This window comes from Labrus bergylta, chromosome 7 (assembly GCF_963930695.1).
Source record: "Labrus bergylta chromosome 7, fLabBer1.1, whole genome shotgun sequence".
Classification (NCBI taxonomy): domain Eukaryota; kingdom Metazoa; phylum Chordata; class Actinopteri; order Labriformes; family Labridae; genus Labrus; species Labrus bergylta.
Genome location: NC_089201.1, coordinates 25,839,035 through 25,860,884, shown reverse-complemented (window position 1 = coordinate 25,860,884; position 21,850 = coordinate 25,839,035). Strand labels below are relative to the sequence as shown.

Genomic DNA, 21,850 nt, shown 5'->3' with positions numbered 1-21,850 from the left:
GAGCACGATTGAGACGGCTCTTGCGTGAGCACGTCGCTCACGCTGACAGAATATTCTGGGTTAATGCTGAAGCCTGAAAAGGGGCTGCTAGCATGAAGCAAAGGGGCTTCATTCATTGTCTCCTCAGCGTGGTGCTTTTTTAAAAACAAACAAAGGTCTGAAAAAACAAACAAACTGTAAAATGCCGCTAACACCGCTGGTTTACTGGGCTCAACGCCATGAAGACGTTTACCTGCGAGTGGAGCTGACAGACGCTCAGGTGAGCTAACACAAGTATTACTGGGCAAACACCACCTGTTGAGAAGTGCTGAGCAAGCCGTGTGCCTTTTTATTTGTATCAAATAATGCAAATAACGCTGGTAGCACTTTGCATACTGAATGATTAACAGAGATCTTCGTGGTGCAGGTTTGACGACGAAGTGGACTCGTCATCATTATTACCCCTGTTAGAATACAGGCAGGTGCAGGAAAGGTGTTTCCATAACCAATAACGTCACTTTTCCCCCAAAAGTTGAAGTCACAAAACGGGCCCTTCTTTGCAGCACACTTTTAAACAGCATTACAGCCACATAGTTTGTGCTTTATATCAGACTAGTGTTCATTCTGTTGATAAGACAGTGAGCTGTACCTTGAACACGAGGTGATCTGAGAGATTGTGAAACACTTCCTCCAGTTTATTCCAATACAGATAGGACTCTAGCTGTTAATTCACTACTGAAGATGTTGTTTTTGTTTTTTTTGTTTTTTTTTAAATAGTGTCTTGTTTGCAGTTTTGCAGTGAGTATTAATTTCTCACCCTAAAGAGGAAGGAAGTAAGCTCATCATCTATCTTTTCCTGTCTTTTTTTTTGCAGAATATTGACGTCCATGTAAATGAAAAAGTGCTTCACTTTACAGGTGAGGAACATTTTCTGATCATTTATTTTTGTATTTATCCTTTATTTTAGCAGGGAGGACCCACTGAGACCGAGGGTCTCTTTTCCAGGGGGTTTGCCCTGCAGCAATACAAAAACAGAAGCAGCACAAATATAAACATATTAACAGTTAACAATAATAGCATCTGGACACTGAAACACATATTCACATTTGTAAACCATGTCCGTTTAAAATGAATTCACATTGTGAAACAGTTGCAGTTTCCTTCCTGAGGTAGTTTTGGACACGAGGTCTTTTTCGAAAACACTGTGTGAAACAAGAGAGGGCAACTTAGCTGTCCTCTGAAGGTCATTCCACATACTGGGTGCAGCAACACTAAAGGCAGTCTTTCCCCATTCAGTTCTAAACCTCGGTGTTTTCAAAGTTATCCAGTTTTGAGACCTTGTCGAATGGCTCGATATGTTTATGGACAGGAGAGTAGTAAGATGGTAAGAAGGGAGTTTACCTATGAGTGCCTTGTAAGTAAACAAAATACTGTGCTGCTTTCTTCGTCGACCCAACGAGGACCAGCCTACAGAACGATAAAGGTCACAATGATGAGTTTGAAATCTGTCGCCTGTGAGAAAGCGAAGAGCACTGTGGTATAAGACATCTAAAGGCTTCAATTTGACCATGAATATTATTATTATTTAAAGTTGATGATTTGTGACATTGTGATATTTCTTGTGTAGCTCAGGGTCACGGTGCAAAAGGACAAAATGAATATGAATTCAGCTTGGAGTTTCATTCACCAGTAAAGCCAGAGGTATGTCTGTTTTTTAAAAATAACTCTTTAATGATTATATATGATGCTTGTTTCTTACTTATGCCATTTCATCTTTCTGACTGCGTTCACTTATTGAACCTGGATTCAGGTGAGCTATAAGTCCACTCAGCGGCAGGTGAATATTACTGTGCGTAAAGAGCAGCGGGGCTGGTGGGAAAGACTGACCGCACAGGAGCGCAAACCAGTCTTCCTGTCACCTGACTTTGATCGCTGGTTGGACGAATCAGACGCTGAGATGGAGATCAGGGAAAAGGTGTGATGTTCAAACCTGTGCATTCAAAAGTTGTTGAATACTAAATAATGTCAATACTGTTGAATGTGCCAGAAGTCAAGTTTTACACTTTATATTAAAGACAAAAACTGAGCACAAAATGAATAAATGTTTTACTTTCCTTTGAAAAGGAGGAGAAAAGGAACAGGCTGAAGGCATCAAGGCATAAAGAAGAGGGTGAGTACAAATCCACCAAGAAGCAAGCATGCTCTTTCAAAGTCAAACTGTTTATTTTTTATTGAAAGACATTGTTTGGAGGCTACTTTTTGTCATTGCCTCAATCTTTATTTTTCTTCTGAAATGTTTCAGGGTTTGTCAGCCTAACAACTGGATTTTTGTTCATGTACAACCTGGTCCAGTTCCTTGGTTTTTCATGGATCTTTTTCAACATGACTGTTCGGCTCTTTATCTTCGGCGCAGGTAAGGACACTGCTGTGGCTTAAGTTTTCTCTTCATTGATCCGTTTCTTCAAAAATCCTTTCCTTTGAAACTCTACTTTCATTTCAGATTCTCTCTACGACACATTTCACACCATATCGGATGTAATGTTCTTCTGCCAGATCCTGGCAGCAGTAGAAGTCTTAAATGCTGCTTTTGGTGTGGTGCGGACAGCTGTCTTTCCAACTCTCATACAGGTATTTGCCAGGGTTTAGTTTTTTACCGACACCTGCACAGCAGCACAATTTAAAATATGCATGTAACCGATGTAATGAAATATAATAGAAGTGCTGTAACTAATGTATTATTGAGTGCTTTTGTGTGTTTTGTTTCTCTACAAGGTGGTTGGCAGAAACTTTATCCTGTTCATCATTTTTGGTAGTTTGGAGGAAATGCATAACAAGCCCGTGGTGTTCTTTGTTTTCTATCTGTGGAGCGCCATAGAGATTTTTAGGTAAGTTTGGTGTGCCTTGTCAGTGCTCATGGTGAACAGCTATGTAAATGAACTCTACAAAGATTGATTATCCATTCAAATTGTCAGCATAATCCTGTTGGGGCCTGATCAATATGCGATTTTTGGGGCCGATACCGATATTGATGAGGAAGAGAAAAACATGAGCGATATCGGCAGATATCTTCCTTAGATCTATCTTCGATCTGTAGAGATAGATATACCATTTTTTTGTGTTGATCCCCCAAATACAGTTATTAAACACTGGTGGAAAAATTATAATGAAGACAAGATGGTCACTCAACTGGGAAGGAACCATGCGTGTATGTGCATCACCCCTTGAAACTCTGGAGAGAGATTATGCTTTTGGTAATACATATAGTACCCTCTTCTGGTGAGAGCTAGAAAGAGAGCTGCTAGTTTAATACAACGATACTCAAAATTAAATGCGGTTTGACTGGTGAATAAATCTAGTAAAATCGGCGTACATCTGCTTTAAAAGGAGCTGATACCTACAGTCGATTGATAGGTTTCAGCTATCTGCCCATATTATCGGCTGGACGATTAATCTGTCGGGCTCTTAATCCTATGAATAGAGCCAATATTCTAAAAATCACATCAAAAGTTATCCAAATGGACAATTTTATTGTCCAAGGTTTACAAATTAAAATATTTTTTAACATATTTGTTGACCTTTTTGCATCAACCAATTAATTGAATTCAAAAAGTGAAGCAACAACTTTTAAAAAACAAGTCAGTATATCAAACTAAAGGCATACAATCTGAAACTGTCATACGTTTATCTGTCAAAGTTAGAAGAAGTTTAGAACCGAAGTTCCCAAATGTGAGAATTTTTTCCTTTTTTTTGGTTCGTCAGTAGAGTTAATCTAGTTTTGTTTATTTGATCAAAACATTTGATCCATTTAGTACGCAGTGATCGCCAAATAACATTTATTTATATTGTATAGATCAGGCCAACAAAACATTAGCACATTAACAGTCTACAAAAGGGTGTTTGCTGCATGGCATCTGCTGCATTAATTGTTTGCATGAAAAAGCACACTGTCAGTGAAGAGCATTGTTTCAATGAGCTCAGTCTGTCAGCATCACTTTCAGTCACTTCTAGTCGTGACTAACTCAACCTGACACAAGTCACAGGTGAACGTTTTCCAGGCAGCTGGTGCTGCACTCGATGTTACTAGAATCAGCATAGCGTTTGTTGTTTATGCTACATGGTTATGAAGATGGACTCTTGTTCATCCTGCCTTGTGTCAACTGATTAGTTGGAACTTTCCTTTGTTTTCTACTCTATACATTATCCTACAATTTCAGGTATCCGTTTTACATGCTGGGCTGTTTCAATACTGAGTGGAAAACTCTGACATGGCTGCGATACACAGTCTGGATTCCACTGTACCCATTAGGTGTTTTAGCTGAAGGTAAAGCGGTTCACTTATCAACTTAATTATTCTTCTTCTCTTAACATGTGCTTAAATTGATCAAATCTCTCCATCCCATGTAGCGGTTGCTGTGATACAATCCATCTCTTTGTTTGATGAGACCAAACTCTTCAGCATTCCTCTGCCAAAAGCTTTCGGTACCTCTGTGAGCTTCTCGTACTTCCTGCATATTTATCTTGTTCTCATGTTTCTGGGTAAGTCCCTAGATAGACAGTTCTTTTTTAAGTGTTAACACATTTGGTCTGATATCAGCCTTTACTAATAACCACCCTCCTCCCTATCTGCCTTCAGGGCTTGTTATCAACTTCCGTCATCTTTACAAGCAAAGGAAGAAGCGTTTCCGTATGAAGAGGAAGTCAAATTGAGGTCCATCTCTGATGACACTTCTGACACCTTTGCTGCCTGGAGAAGTCTTTGAAACGATTCTCATACGTCGTGTTCCAGTTAAATCATTTACAGCCGCATGTTTGTTTCCACTATAATAATTAAGTTTATGGATGAAAACCCCATGTACGATGCAATATTACATGTCATTGATAGACTGGTGATTGAGATCTCTTTCTCTGTTTCTTAAGGTTCTGTAGAAAGCCATAAAACTCCATATCCTATTTGACACTTATTCCCTTTTGTGGAGTTAGTATTCTCTGCTGTATGGATTGAAACATGCAAACTGCAGTTGTCATTTAAAAGCCAGTACTCCGTATAAAATAAGAACGCAACAACAGTTTGAACACCTACTGTATTTGTTATCATCCCAGATTTCTAAATGTTCCACAAACCTCAGGGGAAATGATCCAGGTGAATGCTAACTAACAGAGCATTATGTGTAACACATGCTTAAAAAAACCTGTAAAATGTTTTGCTTGTATTCCTTTCTTTTTTGTAATTTTGATATTTGTTACCTACCTTTTAAATGCCAGCATTTACTGTCTTTCCCGGGCAGATATGTGACACTGAAGTATTTTTAATGTGGTTATTTGTGAAAAGAACTTACAAAGAAACATGTATAAAATCTGTACACCTGAACATTTACAAACACATGATGTGTTACTTGTCATTTTTGAGCTGTTATGAATGTATGACTCATTAAGATTCCACGAACAGGTCCTCAAAGCCGCCAAATAACGACTTCTATGAACTAAATGCAATACACGCTTGTGAAATTTCCACATTGGTCCACACAGGCTGAGGCTGCCATATTTTCACCAGTTCCAACGTCTCTCAGGTTGAAAAGTCAGTGTGCATTGCAACAATGTTGTGATCAAACGCGGCATACTGGGAGTCACCAGTGCTGGCCAGTTTGAGCTGCTGTGCTGCGTGCGAGAGCTGAAAAGCGGCGTCGGGATGGGCAGAGTCCGGCAGCAGGGTGCACTCTCTCTCCAGCAGTTCAGCAACTCCCTTAAGGAGCTCCCAGAAACCGAAAGCCAGGGCAGCTTTCCGTAGACGGTTCAGCTCCTGATGAAAAGAAAATAACAACCGAAAAATGTGACTCACAGAGGAAACTTAATGACTTCCTTTTTTTATGCAAACACATAATGACATGCACATCTATGGAGACCCAGGGGCGAGGATTAGTCATGGAGAGGTTAAATTCTCACGGTTATTAAAGGGTCTCAAGTTATATCTTACGTTGGGAAATATCAGCATTATTTACCCTCCATGATCCCCAGAATAGGACTTTGAAGTAAGCATTGAATAACCTCAAAGTTCGGAGCAAATTCAGGTCAACTTACTTTATAGAAGGTTTGAGTTTTGTCCGGCAATTTCCTTGCATTCCTCAGGATCTTCTGCACATCAGTCTAGAGTCAATGAAGACTATTAATCACACTTCATATTGTCACACTCGTACAACTGGGTACAAATAGTTAAAGGGTCTTTGCTGCACTCCATTATGGGACATTACCTCTAATCTGTCTGAAACAACATGGCACATGCACTTCTGGGATGCAAAGTCTGAAGACACATTCTACAAAAATGACCCCACCAAGTACAGTTTCTTAAAAGTCCTAAACAAACAACTGAGCTTCAATGCTGGGAGCTCTAGAGTACCTGCAGTCCGCTGGCTTTAATCCACACAGTGACATTCTGTGCATAGCTTCGTTTGGCCGAGGGCTGCACGGGGAAAGGACTCTTACTATCATCCTCACCGTAGGGGTTTTCAGCAGCCTCTGAAATATAAGACATCAGAGTGAAGTCAACAGCATTATGAAGCATTCTTACATGATAATAAAACTGTAAATAATGAACTGCTGTACTATATACACATTCAGAGAGGCCTTTGCTCTTCAGTAATAAATGCTCATTTACATACTCATTGATTAGTTTGTCATAAGTTACACTAAATGGAAGGTATTTCAAAATCACAAATAGTTTATACTGTAATAAGATTATGTCTTCAAGAGTAAGGAAATAGCAAATATATAATACACATTATGCTTAACACAGCCTGTAGACTTGACATATAACTTGTGTTATTGAGAAAACATGCTGTTTTGTTTTTCAGACAGAACACATGTCGTGAAAGGGGAGAGGGGTTACCTGATATTGGTCCTAAATGTGAGATCTTGCCAAGCCAAGGCAGAGGATCTGGACCGGGCTCGAATAGGGACATCATCAGATTGGACTTCTTCTTGCTGTCTGCTTGGGAGTACAGCATGCCATACCACTCTGGCCTGTGAAAAAGTGAACAGGATTTAGGTCAAAGGCCCAAAATATCATACAATGTATTCAATATTTTCACCCTGCATGTGGCTGAATATTTAAATGTAATAAAACAGAAATCAGTTATCATGAAATCAAAAGGTATTAAATTGAATTAACGCTGATGTATCTCACCCCAGCTGGACCAGCGCCACCATGCCCTCAACTTTAAGACTGCCATGTAACAGAACACAAAAGTTTGGACTTTTGCCTGCCATCTGACTGGCAGAGGGTTCCTCCTCAAGCTCATCTGTGGCTCCGGTACCAACGTCATCCACCTCTGAAGCTAAGTTAAAAAAAACAAGCATATTAATAATATCATGCCTTTAAAACGTTCATGTTTTTCTGTTCACTATAATTTGTACTATTGAAAGCACAGTGTGAGATGTTCTTGTTTCAAAAGAGACACTGTTGACCTAAAAACACAGGGAACAGAGTCTTCTTGAAGTGGTGAAGAACACATTCAATGTTATATAAAGTGGGGACAAACAGTGCATGTGAAAATCAGTTCAAAACAACCATTAACAGAATCTGGATATTTTCTGTTACACCAAGCTATGAGCCCTAAACATGCTGCACAGCAAGTTTACAACACTAACCTTTGTTCACAGCAATAGGCAACACCAGGTGTCTGGATATAACAGGGGGGCTGGAAATGTCAGCAATTTCAATGAAGCCAAAAATTTCCAAATCTGAAATGAAATGAGCAGAATAAAGGTGTGATTAAAAAAAAATAAAAAGGGGAAAATGCAGAAATGATCACTTTCACTTATTTAACTGAAGCCAGTATCGTACCTGAATTGACAGCTCTGGGCATGGGATCAACCTCCTCATCCATTACAATAGGCTCAGGTCGAGGGAAAACCTGAACATCTGAGGATAAGTTCCCACAGTGCAAGACAGCATGGAAGGGGGAGTATGCATGATCTATCAGCCTCCTGGAGACAAAATAAGACATACAATATCAAAAGATAACGTAGTAAACAAAAAAGTATATCCCCCCCCTCGAGATTATTCACCAAGTTAGGGTCATACCCAAACATGGCCTGTACACTCTTCATGCAAAGTGGTCCGTCCATAGTGAAGATCTGTCCATCCCCTCCACTGAGCTGAAGTAGCTCCTCCAAGTTGTCCATGGCATCAGTCATCTGTAACTGCAATTACAAATGTAAGTTTACATTTTTAGATGACACAACAATATTTAGTCAGAATAGTTGTAGTGTCGCATTTATATTATTTGTCAGTAAAATGAACTGCGAAGTGATTTGGTACCTCCTCTGCATTGGCTACACACATGATGAAAAGCTTGGTAGGAAAAGGGAAAGGCAGTGGGAACTTCTTGTCGTCTCCACGCAGCTTCAGTGTTTGGAGGGAGTAACGAAGGGAACCCTTTCCAATACCCAGAGAGCCATCAGTGACCAGCACCACCTACAGGACGACGGAAGGAGATACACAAATAGAATCTTGTGTTGGATGGACGATTTGACCTACACAAACATGTAGTTTTATAAATTCAGAGTTAGGTTAACATTGTTTAAAGGACCAAATTACCTGACAGGGACAGGCACTGCCCCACTCCTGCTGTACCACGTTACTAACTCCCTGCATAGCTGATTCCACACAGGTCTTGTCATAGTCTTCCAGGTTGCTTAGAGCCTCCTGCACACACACACAAAAAAAAAATAATGCATGAAAGCGTTTTTCTCCATGTCACCTAAAACAAGAAAACTTTTCTCTGAGGCCACACTCAAAGTAGCGATTCAGAAACATGTTTGATTAAGTCAAGAAGCTCACTTTACCTGTAGTGCATTGTAATCTCTGGTGAAAGGCACCAAGAGCTCCCAGAGAGAAGAGAAGGCCATCAGTGAAGTGAACTCCAGGCGGTAGTTTGACGCCATGTGTTCAAACAACATGTTTAACCCGTGGACAGCCAGGTTCTTCCTCTGAAACTCCTCGCTGCCATCCACAGACACCGGCCGTGTCATGGACAGAGACACGTCCATCAACACCACGGTAGGCATGGCTCACTGCTTTGTGTTTCACAAATTCAGTAGATCCTAAATGATCCTCCGGTGCTCTCCCACTACATGAAAAGAAACAAGATCATATTTGTAATCACAACAGAGCAACGTTATCATGTCTTGGGGTAATAATATTTATTATATCGAGAATTAGTATGTCTTTATTTCACAATCAAAGATACAAAACATCTATTACGATTATAAAAAAAATAACATGAAATATGGCTATGAGCACATTTAGGAGAATTATAAAAGGATGTATGTGTGTATGATTTATAAAAAAAATAAAAAGTTACCGGTAAGTACAAAGTATTCAGTTTTTTCATATATATTTTTTTTGTATTTATTTAAGTATATTTTATTAAATATTTTGCTTTTCAAGAGTAACATTTTAACATCGTCACCATTTCTTATCGGAGTATTAAAGTAAGAATTTTTTTTTAAGGTCGTTTTTTCATTTTTTATTTTTTTATGGTTTTACATTTTGTCAAAGCGTCTTTGGGTTCCTAGAAAAGCGTTATAAAAAAATCAATATTATTATTATTATTATTATTATTATTGTTATTACAATGTTGACAGCTTTAAAGGAAGAACTCGTCACAGTGGAGGGCTAGAGTAGAGGCTAACGTGTTAGCTGCTCGGCTAACTAACGCCATTATTTTGTAGAGATTCGTCATAATAACAACCCAGGAGAAGTTCTACACACTGTCCCAAAACGTGACAAGATGACCGTCCTTAATTTGACGATGTAAAATGGCTAAATACCCCAAAACACTACATTCATACGTGCCTTTCAGGGTTTCACTGGCCATCCACAGTTTGTATTGTCATGTGCACCACCGGGAATGGTGTCCGGTTGAAAACAATGTACTTAGAATGAATAGTTCCCATGTGGCTATTTACATAATTGGACTTGAAAAAAATAAATTCAACAGGCTGATGCGCAATATACATTTAGGATTTTTTCTTGGTCTTATTAATCCTGCAATTAGTCACTATAATTCAAATTGCGACGCGAAAAAAAAAGAAGACCCTTGTTCTGAGGCCAAGGTTTGTGTCAACAGAAGTTGTTTTTGTCTTGTGCGCTGCTCAGATTATTACGGTAAGGGTTGGAAAAGACTCGACTTGTTGAGGGTAAAATCTCAACCACACTTCTGTAGTTTTATTTACATTAACCAGCTCTCAATGTAACAATTGCTGGAACCTCTTCTGTGCTGTTTGGTTTAAGTGTAGAACTGCAATAATTGCACGTAATCGTTTTAGATGACTTCAAGTATTCGAGATGCTTGAACAGGCTACTTTTTATTGTCTAAACAAAATTGGATGCGTGCATGTGTCAGTGCTGCATGCTCCATCTGCTGCTTAATTGTCACTTAATCCATTGTTATTGTTACTATCGTCCAAGAGATGTTATAAGATATAAGTTGTGGTATGTTTCCCTCCATTGTCTGAAACCAAATGAAGTTGAAACTGCTCTTACTATTATTATTAATATTATTATTATTTGCTTTCTTCTAGCTGATACCAAGCATCTTTAAGGAGAAAATGAAATGTGTAAGAAGGAAGTGCCTACAGCCGAGCCGGGTCCTGTTGCTCCTCTCTGTGATGTTTCTCTTTAACTTCTACCAGCCGACCATCAGTGCAAGTGTGCATGAGACTTTCCCCTCGCCTCAGGTTGGAGAAGGTTTTGGAGAGGATTCAGATGAAGGGGTTGGGGAAATGACAAAAGGGACTTCACAGGAGGAGACTCTAAGGACAGCCCATGGATTAGAGTCTGCAGGTCAAACAACAGCACAGATGCATACGGTATATCAGCCGGATACCTCAGATCACCAAGAATCCAACCTCACTGAATCTACTCCATGTCCAAAACACACTATTGTTCATTGCCCCTCTGCAACATCTGAGCCTGCGACCACCATCACTCCTGCTTTACCTGACCCAGTTCCATATGTTAGGAGTAAATACCCCACAGATTTATTTTCTGTTGAAGACCGCGGACGAGGTTGGGTGATCCTTCACATTATTGGGATGACGTACATGTTCATTTCACTTGCAATTGTTTGTGATGAGTTCTTTGTTCCTGCACTGCAAGTCATCACAGACAAGTTGGCCATCTCTGACGAGGTGACAGGAGCCACCTTCATGGCTGCAGGCAGTTCTGCTCCTAAGTTTTTTGCCACCATCATAGGTGTCTTCCTGGCCCACAACAATGTGGGTGTTGGTCAAATTGTTTTCTCGGCAGCTTTCAACCTTTTGTTTGTGATTGGAATGTGTGCTGTGTTTTCGCGAGAGGTTCTTCGTCTAACCTGGTGGCCACTTTTCCGAGATGTGTCCTTCTACATATTCGACCTCATCTTACTCATCATCTTCTTCTTGGATAATGTCATCACGTGGTGGGAGAGCATGATGCTGGTGACCAGTTACTCTCTCTACGTGATCTTCATGACGTTTAATGTGCAGATAGAGAGAGCCTTCAAGAGGAACCACCACAACCACAGGGACATTTTGATGGTTTTTGATGTGGAGGAACAGGAAAAGGTAAGTACAGCTATGACACATGTTCTTGTCTCACATCAAATGGATTTTAACCACAAAATTCATAAATCTGCAGTTGTTGCATCTTTTGCTTTTTTCTTTTAAGTTGGGTGAAATCCCATAAGAGCAGTGATCATGGAACATTTTGCAAGCATTCGACAAACATGGACTCAAAAAAATCCAATTATAGCTGCATTTTGTACTGTGTTAAAGCTTTCAGAACAACACTGATTTTTTTTTCTCCACTCAATAAGTTTGAATTAAAAGTTAAATGTGTATTATTTATATTTGTGGTAATATAGTCACCTGGTTTTATTTTCATGTCCTCAACAAATGCACATTTTAGTGCATAAAGTTGCACGCATGCATCATTTTTGTTTCTCTCTCAGTTAAACTAGTGACAGGAAACCCATGAACAATCCTCATAAAAGAGAAATCAAAATTCAACCCTCATCACATTTGTACTCACACCTTACCTTTAATAGCCCTTGTCTTTTTATAAACCAATTTACAGGGTTACCACGTCAGGCAAATAAAAATGTAGACTTTTATCATATATTTGTTCAACCTCGGCTTACATGATTAATACAAAACATTTATTTTCCTAGGAGTGTGTTCCTACAGGACAGGATGGGTCAGAAGACTCTAAAAGTGTTCTAGGTCCTGAAGATGATATTCATAAAGATGGGAGGGATTCTGTTAAAAATGATTGTGAAAATCTGGTAAAAGAAGAAAGAGAGGAGGAGAAAGAGAAAGGGACAACGGATAGGCCTCTGTCTTTAAACTGGCCTGATACACTTCTTAAACAAGCCACCTACCTCCTCCTGCTGCCCATAATCTTCCCTCTGTGGCTCACGATTCCAGATGTCCGCAACCAGGTAAAGACCCGCACACATCTTTGTGATCAGCTGAGGCCTCTAAATGCATCAACGCTGTCTTTTGCCTTTTCATACCTTTGACAAACAGAAATCCAGAAAACTCGTTGTGATCACCTTCCTGGGCTCGATTCTGTGGATTGCTGTTTTCTCCTACTTCATGGTGTGGTGGGCCCATCAGGTGAGTTCATGTAGTAAAATGGTGAATGTGAATAAAAAATGAGTTGCACTGTTTATTTTCTTTTGACAAGTTTCAGATTTTTAAATGGAGCACATCAACAGGAATTTGAGGGCAAAAAACACTGTGATTTTGGTATTAAAATAGTGTGTCGCATTTTCTTATATTCATTTCAATTCTTCTCAAAAACGTTGTTTATTAAAGGTTAAGGTTGTTATTTATCAGTTGATTTTAACATTTCTGAAGCTAATTCTGCAGCTTCTTCTCATTTTAGGTGGGTGAGACCATCGGCATACCAGATCACATTATGACCCCTCTGGCTGCAGAGTTGTCCATGCCCGACCTCATCACCAGTGTGATTGTGGCCCGTAAAGGCCGGGGGGACATGGCTGTGTCCAGCTCCATGGGCCGTAACATCTTTTGTATCACATTGGGGTGAGTTTTGATAACCTCTTGTGTCATAATTGAAAGAAAATTCTGTTGTTTACCTCTTTATTTTTCTGTCTTTACCTCTGAAAAGTCTTGCAGTCCCATGGCTCCTGCTTTCATCCTTCAGTGGTTTTGCTCCGGTGCCTGTGAGCAGCAGTGGGTTCTTCTGTATCGTGGTGCTGCTCCTTTTCCCGCTCCTCTCTGTTATCATCTCTGTTGCATCCTGTAAATGGAAGATGAGTAAGGTGCTAGGTTTCACCATGTTACTGTTCTACTTGATCTTCCAGGCGATAAGATTTATGTTCCATTATAGATTCATCGTTTGCCCTGTGTAATGAATTTGGGGTGTGCTAACATTTCTTAACATGTCCATTTATTCTAATGTTTCTGAAATTGCTTATGCTATTTTTAAATCTGTCTATCTATATACAGTATATATACTGTATATATATATATATATATATATATATATATATATATTTAGCAATTATTCTTGTGGTTTTATAGACTATTATCTGCTATGTAAATTCAAAATTCAAGCATAAACTGTAACTATTACGGTATATGCAAACAAGTAAACGGTTATGTTTTGGACCTGTATCACAAAAGCATTGCAATGCTAACCATGAGCCAATAGAAATGCTAGATGTGACTCTGCTGGTCAAAGTATCTAAAGGTTTCAGTAAGTAATTGTTGCAGAATTTAGAAAAAAAATACAAATTTCAGGGCCACATACAGGCTACTACCCCTCTCTCCCTCATACAGCTGTTTCAGTGCTGCAAGCTCCCAAAGGTTTCATGTATATAAACTGCAATGAAATGTTGGAAATATATGTAAGCAGCTCAAACAATAGGTTTTTGATTGCTTTCCACACAACTGATTTTATGACGTTAATGTCTCTGTTAGGGGGAAAATTGCATTTGAAATACAGATGCAGGAATAAGGACAGCCCACTTTAGAGGTTTACTCAGGCTCAATATTCATCCAGTGACTTAAACTTTTTCCACATAACAAGTCCCTAAAAAATAAGCTTGACACTAAATTGTTGGATATAAATATGTGAGTAGATGTCACATTCACATGTAAGTGGCCTAATGGACAAACATTTTTTTCCTCCAAATTTATAAAATTCATATTTTATATTAAAAAAAAATATATATGAAAAAACTGAATACTTTGTACTTACCGGTAACTATTAATTTTTTTGATAAATCATACACACATATACATCCTTTTATAATTCTCATAAAAGTGCTCATATCCATATTTCATGTTATTTTTTATAATCGTGATAGATTCTTTAAATGTTTTGTGTCTTTGAGTGGCAGTAGCTCAGTCTGTAGGGACTTGGGTTGGGAACCGGAGGGTCGCCTGTTCAAGTCCCGGCATGGACAAAAAATGGAAGTTGGTCTGGTAGCTGGAGAGGTGCCAGATCCCTGCCTGAGCACTGCCAAGGTACCCTTGAGCAAGGCACAAAACTCCCTCCCCACCATCAGCTCTGTCACTCTGACATCTCTCCATTAGTGCATGTCCATAGGATCCTGTTTGTGCATGTGTGTATATTTCAGCCTGTGTGTGTTGCATGACTTACAGAAACAGTATTTCCCCTTGTGGGGATCAATAAAAGTACATTTTAATCTTAAATAAAGACATACTAATACTCGATTTGTCTAATGTTCTGTGCATTAACAGTGTCACGTGAAGTGTGTAAAAAAACAGCAATGAACATGTACAGTTAAGCTTACAGAGGTTTTGGAACTATAACATGTCTTTCTTAAATGTACATACTTTATATTGGAAAACTGTGAAACAAATTTGTTTGACACATTAAAAATCAGCTATCTAAATTGTTTCCCTTTTCCTCTGGAAGCATTTGAACAGAAAAATAATAGAAAAAAAATCAATCAGAAAAAACAAGTAAACAAACAGGGAAACAGACAAACTTAAAAAATGGACCATTTAACCATACTTAACAGACATACACACAAAATAAAAAATATTGATTATGATGAATAAAAAGATATATCAGATAAATGCACAAATTAAGAGATAGGACTGGGAGGGAAGTACAAGGAGAAAAAAGAGGAAAACAATTATACACATACATACAAATACATCCACAGGCACAAATGCTTCTCAAGGAGCTTGCTTCAGAGAGTTAGTGTATTGGATATCAGTTTGGGTCTAGAGAAGTTAAATTATTTACACATGTAATAATAGGCTGCCATCTTTTTTAGAAACTAGGAGGTGAACCTCTTAAGGAGCATTTCATATTTTCAAACGACAGAAAAGAGATTAGGTCATTCAGACAGGAAGAACAATCAGTAACATAAACAGCATTTTCTTCCAAAATGTATGGCTTCATTCAAGTTTTTGTTATGCAACAGACCAAAGCTCAACTTTTATTTCAATGAAATATTCCTATGGTAGGCTCATGATGAAGTGAGAGTAAGACAATGCACATAATCCTCTTAGAAGACTTCAGGTATTATGCTGATCCATTGTGAACACTTGTCCGGTGTCCTACTTCACCCTTTGGCCATTGGCAACAGTTTGGACTTTAGCTTGTGCCACAATATCCAGCTGTGCATCCCTGTAAGTAAAATGCTTGGTTTTGTTTCGTTCCTTTTTGTAATGAATATAGATTTAGCCCCAACCCCCTACCACATTGTAGTTGTTATCTAGTTGTCTGTGCATTTATGTTATGCATGTGCTTGTGTTGGTCTACTAGGTTTTTACTGGGTGTACATAGATCATGACAGCTCTTAATTGGCAGTTAAATAACACCTGATGACTGAGAATTCAGATTGTCTGAATAGTTCAGATTTCTTCAAAAATTCATGACTATTGTGCCACCGGCTGTCTAAATGTCATGTTATCTCTGATGCTTCCTTTCATTATTATAGGCTGGGTTTTCCAAGAAGTTGAGGATGTAGGAGGAATCACCCTGAAGCTTTGGATCATGTCACCCGACTGTCTGCTGTGGACCTTCGCTCTACCAAAGACCATTCATTCTGCTTAATTCTGTGTAGCTGCTTGCATTACTGCTTTGGAGGAAATGTATATAAGAAGGAAGCGACTGCAGCTTAGGAGGGTTTTGTTTCTTCTCTCTGGGGTTTTTCTCTGTACCCTCTATCAGCTGACCGCCAGTGCCAGACTGCACAAACCTTTTCCCCTGCCTCAGGTTGGAGAGGATTTTGGAGAAGGTTCAACAGAGGAGGTTGAGGAGACTACAGCAGAGACTCGGGGGCGAGAGAAGGTTCTCACTGCAACACATGGATTGGAGAACGCAGATCAAACAACACCAGATATGCTTGTGGTTGATTCTTTTGTTACCACTTCAGATTTGAATGCATCCATCACCACTGAATCTCCGATATCCTCAACCACAAAACGGACTTTTGTGCATTGCATCTTTGTGGCCCCTGATCCTCCACTGGAGACCCCGGCACCAGCTCCAGCCCCTCCTGTGACAACCTCCACTCCTTCTCCTCCTGGTGAAGCTCCTCACATTAAGGGGGAGTACCCTGAAGATATATTTTCTGTTGAAGACCGCAGACGAGGTTGGGTGATCCTTCACGTTATTGGGATGATGTACATGTTCATGTCACTTGCGATCGTTTGTGATGAGTTCTTTGTTCCTGCTCTGGGAGTAATCACAGACAAGTTAGCCATCTCTGACGATGTGGCAGGAGCCACCTTCATGGCTGCTGGTGGCTCTGCTCCTGAGCTTTTCACCTCCTTGATTGGGGTCTTCATCGCCCACAGTAACGTGGGCATCGGCACCATTGTTGGCTCAGCAGTTTTCAACATTTTGTTTGTGATTGGAATGTGTGCTTTATTTTCGCGAGAGGTTCTTCGTCTAACCTGGTGGCCACTTTTCCGAGACGTGTCCTTCTACATATTCGACCTCATCTTACTCATCATCTTCTTCTTGGATAATGTGATAATGTGGTGGGAGAGCATGATGCTGGTGACCAGTTACTCTCTCTACGTGATCTTCATGAAGTTTAATGTGCAGATAGAGCGAGCCTTCAAGACCCAACTCCACAAACACAAGAACATTGTCAGAATTATAGCTGTGGAGGAATCTGAGAAGGTAAGCATGCCTGAGAAAGAACATGACCCTGGTCATAAATCGCCAACTTTGTCACAATCTTTTTTAATGCAAAAAAAAATAAAAAATCAAAGGACAACATTCACAGGCATTGTGCTACTTCGCAAAATATTCGATTTTAATTATTGGACGTTATTCTGTCAGATATGGCATCTGATGCACATTCTCCAATGCAATTATTTTGTCAAATTGATATTTTTTAAATCTTATTTTGTTATACTATCAAAAGCAGAGTGATTGGTTTTTAAAACAGACACTTACATTACTAATTTATGACATTTCTACTCTAACCTTCTTTCAGGGTTTTATGCAAATTGTAGCAAAAAGGTAAAATGACTGTGACTAAGGCCTTGAGGAACCAAAGCTGATCAGCCGCATCAAACTAATCCCTCAGGAGCTACAGCTCTTTACAAACTGTAGCATCAACATATACTGTATTAAACCCTGCAAGTGTGATTGAGGCTTCATTTATACAAAGTACATTCACAGTTGTTGTGCACACTCAGGGTATTTGCTACAGCTGGGTTCCTTAGGTGCAATGTTTAATTATTTCATCTGTTGATAATACTTAATAAATGACCACACTATAGTGTTATTCCACAAAATTACAATCCTGTAAATGGTCTGCAGTTTTTTCTTTTTACTAATATGCAAGTTTAACAAGACCCCAGGGTGAACGTTACCAATGCAACAGATGATAGCGTACAGTATTCTAACATTTAAGCTCTATAAATTAAACAACTTCTATCTCTGCCAATTATTGTAACTAAAAAAACATTGTTGCACACAGATAAATGGGAACGCAGACGATAATGCCCCTCCTCCTCCTCCAGATGACAAGAATCGATTAAAGGTAAGACAGAGATAGATTAAAGAATCAACCAACTATTGAACTGCAAATGAAAATAACACAAAAACAACATCATCATTATATACCTGTGTTTCCTCAGTTGAAGCCTTCCCTTCAGCGAGGGGGAAGTTCAGCTTCTTTACACAACAGCACCATGAGAAACACCATCTTCCAGCTCATGATCCACACATTAGACCCTCTGGGGGAGGGTAAGTACCATATCAACACAATGGTGGAGAAATGTCTGCCCTTACACTGGTCTACAATGGATTAGCCAAGTGTCCTAAACAAAGGCAGCACTTAGTCCAGACTAATAATAAGCAGATAAATACACATCTCAGTCTGTTGAGGGATCTATTTGAAGGGCCAGTGAAATGTAAAAAGACTCCCATTGATTTATGGTCTTTGCCAACATAAAGATTATTTTAATCCTAATTATCAATAAATTATCAATGACTATTAAACCTTGTAAACTCAGTTACAGGCATAACAAAATGAGTAAAATATGTAAGATAAGCTAAAAGTTGCAATTAAGGGCTGCCTGTTTAAACGATGGACTGGCCATTGGGCTTCCTGTACTGTACAGTGTCTCCCAGTAGTATTTCCTGGAGTTCTCCGCTTGTTTGCTTATGTCTTCTTAATGGTGCTTTTGTATCTAGCATTCCTTGAACCCATGTTCTTTTATGATGACTGGTGACATCAAGATATGGCAAAGCAAAAGAACACATATCTGTGTGTGGTACCCTCGACTTACCTAAAGAGAGAAGATAAGGTGCCAAGGAAAGTTTGACAGACCCTGAATGAAGCAGCAGAGTTGAAGTTTACTCTAATGCATGGTTTGTCAGTATTGACCTCTGCTATTGATTATTCTTGCTTGTGGTGTGTGCTTTTAAAGTGAGTCATTGGATCAAAAGGAAGAAAAAATATGCTTCCTAGATAAAATAGCCAATTCATGTGTAGTCTAGAATGATTTTGATTGAGAGCAAAAGTATTAATCTGCACAGTGACTCCTGTGCTTTTCCCTTTGATGAACTCTTGGTTTTGATGTCTTTGCTCTGTGGTGCAGTAAGAATGATGATGGTGTCGTCACTTTTGATGTGAAAGTGTCTGTGATTTACTCTATATTTACTCATTCAAAGTAAGACTTCTCATTTGCCCTCTAACTGTGAAAGTGTGAAGTTAATGCAACTTTTAAAACATGCCTGAGCTATTAATCACAGAGGTCTAAGATTATTTTCTTTGCTTGTTTGATTGTTCATAGGGAAATTTAAGGATAAGGCTGACACTCTGAATAATGTGGCTAGACGGACAGCAGAGAGAAAAATTCAGGACAAAAGTGAAGGTAAATTGGAGGATGTGATGGGAATCCACTAATCAGGTAGCTTTCATTGAGCCTTTAGAGTCTACCTATAAAGAGTCTGAAAAGTCTGGAAGCTGCTCATCATCTGGACTGATAAAAAATAAATGACTTCAGCATGTGAACAGAATGAGTCAAAACGGATCTGTGACAGAAGGAAGAAGAGCTATCCAGGTTAATTGTTCTTCATTTAATTGATACAAGATCACTAAAACTAAGTCGTGTCTCAACCATCAGTTTTCTGCTGTACTGGAGGTTTGTGACCTGTGTGTACAGGTAGGACAGATAAAACACAATTTCCCCACAGTTCCAGGCCACAGTTTAAAACAACTTCAAGCAATGCTTCATGATGAAAGTCAATAAAAAATAATTCCTACAACTCTCCATATTGTCGGTACTGAAGTCATCAAAATGGCAATGGAACTATTAGATATAGGTAGTTGAACTCGTAAGTTGCAGCATGAGGGAAGTGTGCACAATTCTGGAGGTTCTTTTTACAGATGCTGTGGGGAAAACAGAGCAGACAGAAGAGTCAGAGGCTGCCCCCGCTGCAGAAACGAAGAAGAAGGAGCAGCCAGAGGACAAGAAGGTACTCTCCAACCACATGCTGAAGGTTATCAAAAAGCCCAGAAGTCAGTCTTTGGTAGCTGTCTATGTAAGAGTCCATGATGGAGCTACAACATCAGGCAGGCAGATGACCTCTTCTCCTGTTTTTTTATATTGATATTTCTGTTCTGTTATTTCTCCTTTGCTTCTACTGTCGTCCACTGGGATGTCTTTAGGAGGATGTGTCAGGAGGAGGATGTGAGGATGGGTCAGGAGACTCAGGAGACTCTGACAGTGATGATGATGATGAAGACAGTGAAGAAGACAGCGATGAGTCCAGTGAAGATGAAAGTGAGGAGGAGGAGAAAGGAGAGGAGCCTCTGTCTTTAAACTGGCCTGACACACCACTGAAACAAGCCACCTACCTCCTCCTGCTGCCCATAATCTTCCCTCTGTGGCTCACTGTTCCAGATGTCCGCAACCAGGTAAAGGCCCGCACACACCTCATATGATCATCCATGGTGTCTTCAAGGCTGGAATGTTGTGTTTTGATTTTTACATCACTTTCTTTATCCAAAAGAAATCCAGAAAATTCTTTGCGTTCACTTTCCTGGGCTCCATTCTGTGGATTGGTGTTTTCTCCTACCTCATGGTGTGGTGGGCCCACCAGGTTAGTTGAAGTAACATCTCCATTTAGTCTCCAAGAGCCAGGGAATGCTTTAAAAAGAAAAAGAAGGAAAAAGTTGGTGTCGTTTTGAATCAGACATTTTTAAACTATGAGTAGTTTTCCGTTTCTGTAACTGTTGTACATTCTGAGCTTTGTTTCCCCCTGAGGTGGGTGAGACCATCGGCATCTCAGAGGAAATTATGGGTCTGACGATTCTGGCTGCAGGGACATCCATCCCCGACCTCATCACCAGTGTGATTGTGGCACGTAAAGGCCTGGGGGACATGGCTGTGTCCAGCTCTGTGGGCAGTAACATCTTTGACATAACTGTGGGGTGAGCTCTGATTGTTTGATGTGTCACGATGGGGGGAAAAAAAGGCCCAAGAATGATTAGTTGGTGAAATTCTTTTAAGTCCTATTTGTTTTTGTTTTTTTCTCTGTCCCTTTATTTGAACAGTCTTCCAGTCCCATGGCTCCTGTACTCGTCCTTTCACGACTTTGCTCCAGTGGCTGTCAGCAGCAATGGACTCTTCTGTGCTATTGTGCTTCTCTTCATCATGCTCCTCTTTGTCATCATCTCAATTGCATCCTGCAAGTGGAGTATGAATAAGGCTCTGGGTTTCACCATGTTCCTGCTCTACTTTATCTTCCTGGTTCTTAGTGTGATGCTGGAGGATCGCATCATTACCTGCCCTGTGTCCATCTGAGGGTGTGATCAGAAAGAGACTTTTAATTCCTACATGTGCTGATCTCATGAAGGATGGACAGCTACTGGAGGTGCTTTGCATTGCCGACAGTGGTCTGTTTGGTATGTCAGCAGAAATGAACACAACATTTTCTAATACTTCTTACTTCTAGTAAAAAGTGCAGCTTTAACATATTGTTATATAGATATAGATACATAGACATTGTTATATCAGATTATCCACATTTTTGTGTAATAAAGTTTGACAGAACGAACACTAGTGTATAAATATATTCCTCTTTTTAGAAAATAGAAGAGACATAATTTTTAGGTTATATAGAGTTTTTTGAAAAGCTATGAAGTTTGTAAATTTGATTTTTTTAAATTAAAATGCAAGTATACACTGGTGCAAATACTGATTTAAAATCAGCATAAGAATAACCTGAGCTCGCTTGAGCTCATCAGTTCATATAACGATGTCAGGCATAGCATAAGTACTCATCTTGGAAAATAATGTAAAGCGACATCCATAGAAGAAATGTGTTTATTCATAAATGTCAGCAAAC

General features: G+C 39.4%; 4 protein-coding genes across 5 annotated transcripts; 3 read left to right on the top strand and 1 right to left on the bottom strand.

Moving 5' to 3' along the window:
• The first annotated feature begins 25 nt into the window (after positions 1-25).
• Positions 26-5,359, top strand: hacd3 (3-hydroxyacyl-CoA dehydratase 3). Its single transcript, XM_020631318.3, has 11 exons — positions 26-259; positions 854-896; positions 1,607-1,680; positions 1,790-1,954; positions 2,104-2,149; positions 2,282-2,392; positions 2,480-2,607; positions 2,752-2,864; positions 4,194-4,300; positions 4,384-4,515; positions 4,613-5,359. Exons 1-11 carry the CDS (start codon positions 182-184, stop codon positions 4,684-4,686), a joined length of 1,071 nt encoding a protein of 356 aa, XP_020486974.1. The 5' UTR covers positions 26-181; the 3' UTR covers positions 4,687-5,359.
• Positions 5,266-9,906, bottom strand: ints14 (integrator complex subunit 14). Its single transcript, XM_020631317.3, has 12 exons — positions 9,833-9,906; positions 8,821-9,104; positions 8,573-8,680; positions 8,294-8,449; positions 8,057-8,175; positions 7,817-7,959; positions 7,621-7,713; positions 7,157-7,307; positions 6,860-6,993; positions 6,371-6,489; positions 6,055-6,120; positions 5,266-5,776 (listed from the first exon to the last, which is right to left on the bottom strand). The coding sequence occupies exons 2-12, from the start codon at positions 9,040-9,042 to the stop codon at positions 5,543-5,545; spliced, it is 1,545 nt and encodes a 514-aa protein (XP_020486973.2). The 5' UTR covers positions 9,043-9,104; positions 9,833-9,906; the 3' UTR covers positions 5,266-5,542.
• Positions 9,907-10,159: 253 nt separating this feature from the next.
• Positions 10,160-14,725, top strand: LOC109982278 (sodium/potassium/calcium exchanger 1-like). Its single transcript, XM_020631427.3, has 6 exons — positions 10,160-10,176; positions 10,561-11,583; positions 12,189-12,458; positions 12,547-12,636; positions 12,908-13,068; positions 13,154-14,725. The coding sequence occupies exons 2-6, from the start codon at positions 10,588-10,590 to the stop codon at positions 13,395-13,397; spliced, it is 1,761 nt and encodes a 586-aa protein (XP_020487083.3). The 5' UTR covers positions 10,160-10,176; positions 10,561-10,587; the 3' UTR covers positions 13,398-14,725.
• An 860-nt stretch (positions 14,726-15,585) lies between these two features.
• Positions 15,586-21,657, top strand: LOC109982239 (sodium/potassium/calcium exchanger 1-like). 2 transcript variants are annotated; one of them, XM_065957181.1, is made up of 10 exons: positions 15,586-15,657; positions 15,969-17,161; positions 17,970-18,032; positions 18,130-18,238; positions 19,291-19,371; positions 19,887-19,975; positions 20,169-20,417; positions 20,513-20,602; positions 20,767-20,933; positions 21,057-21,657. In XM_065957181.1, the coding sequence occupies exons 2-10, from the start codon at positions 16,121-16,123 to the stop codon at positions 21,304-21,306; spliced, it is 2,139 nt and encodes a 712-aa protein (XP_065813253.1). In that variant the 5' UTR covers positions 15,586-15,657; positions 15,969-16,120; the 3' UTR covers positions 21,307-21,657. The 2 variants fall into 2 exon arrangements, with proteins under 2 accessions (XP_065813253.1, XP_065813255.1); XM_065957183.1 differs by lacking the exon at positions 19,291-19,371.
• The last annotated feature ends 193 nt before the right edge of the window (positions 21,658-21,850 follow it).

Bases quoted from the DNA above. Each gene is read 5' to 3' on its own strand.
- hacd3 (XM_020631318.3), top strand. From the start codon at position 182: ATGCCGCTAACACCGCTGGTTTACTGGGCTCAACGCCATGAAGACGTT. The intron at 2,865-4,193 runs GTAAGTTTGGTG...CTACAATTTCAG, and splicing joins AGCGCCATAGAGATTTTTAG to GTATCCGTTTTACATGCTGG. The intron at 4,516-4,612 runs GTAAGTCCCTAG...ATCTGCCTTCAG, and splicing joins TCTTGTTCTCATGTTTCTGG to GGCTTGTTATCAACTTCCGT.
- LOC109982278 (XM_020631427.3), top strand. From the start codon at position 10,588: ATGAAATGTGTAAGAAGGAAGTGCCTACAGCCGAGCCGGGTCCTGTTG. The intron at 12,637-12,907 runs GTGAGTTCATGT...TTCTCATTTTAG, and splicing joins TGGTGTGGTGGGCCCATCAG to GTGGGTGAGACCATCGGCAT. The intron at 13,069-13,153 runs GTGAGTTTTGAT...ACCTCTGAAAAG, and splicing joins ATCTTTTGTATCACATTGGG to TCTTGCAGTCCCATGGCTCC.
- ints14 (XM_020631317.3), bottom strand. From the start codon at position 9,042: ATGCCTACCGTGGTGTTGATGGACGTGTCTCTGTCCATGACACGGCCG. The intron at 8,176-8,293 runs GTACCAAATCAC...TTGTAATTGCAG, and splicing joins GTGTAGCCAATGCAGAGGAG to TTACAGATGACTGATGCCAT. The intron at 7,714-7,816 runs GTACGATACTGG...ATTTCATTTCAG, and splicing joins GCCCAGAGCTGTCAATTCAG to ATTTGGAAATTTTTGGCTTC.
- LOC109982239 (XM_065957181.1), top strand. From the start codon at position 16,121: ATGTATATAAGAAGGAAGCGACTGCAGCTTAGGAGGGTTTTGTTTCTT. The intron at 18,239-19,290 runs GTAAGTACCATA...GATTGTTCATAG, and splicing joins ATTAGACCCTCTGGGGGAGG to GGAAATTTAAGGATAAGGCT. The intron at 20,418-20,512 runs GTAAAGGCCCGC...TTTATCCAAAAG, and splicing joins TTCCAGATGTCCGCAACCAG to AAATCCAGAAAATTCTTTGC.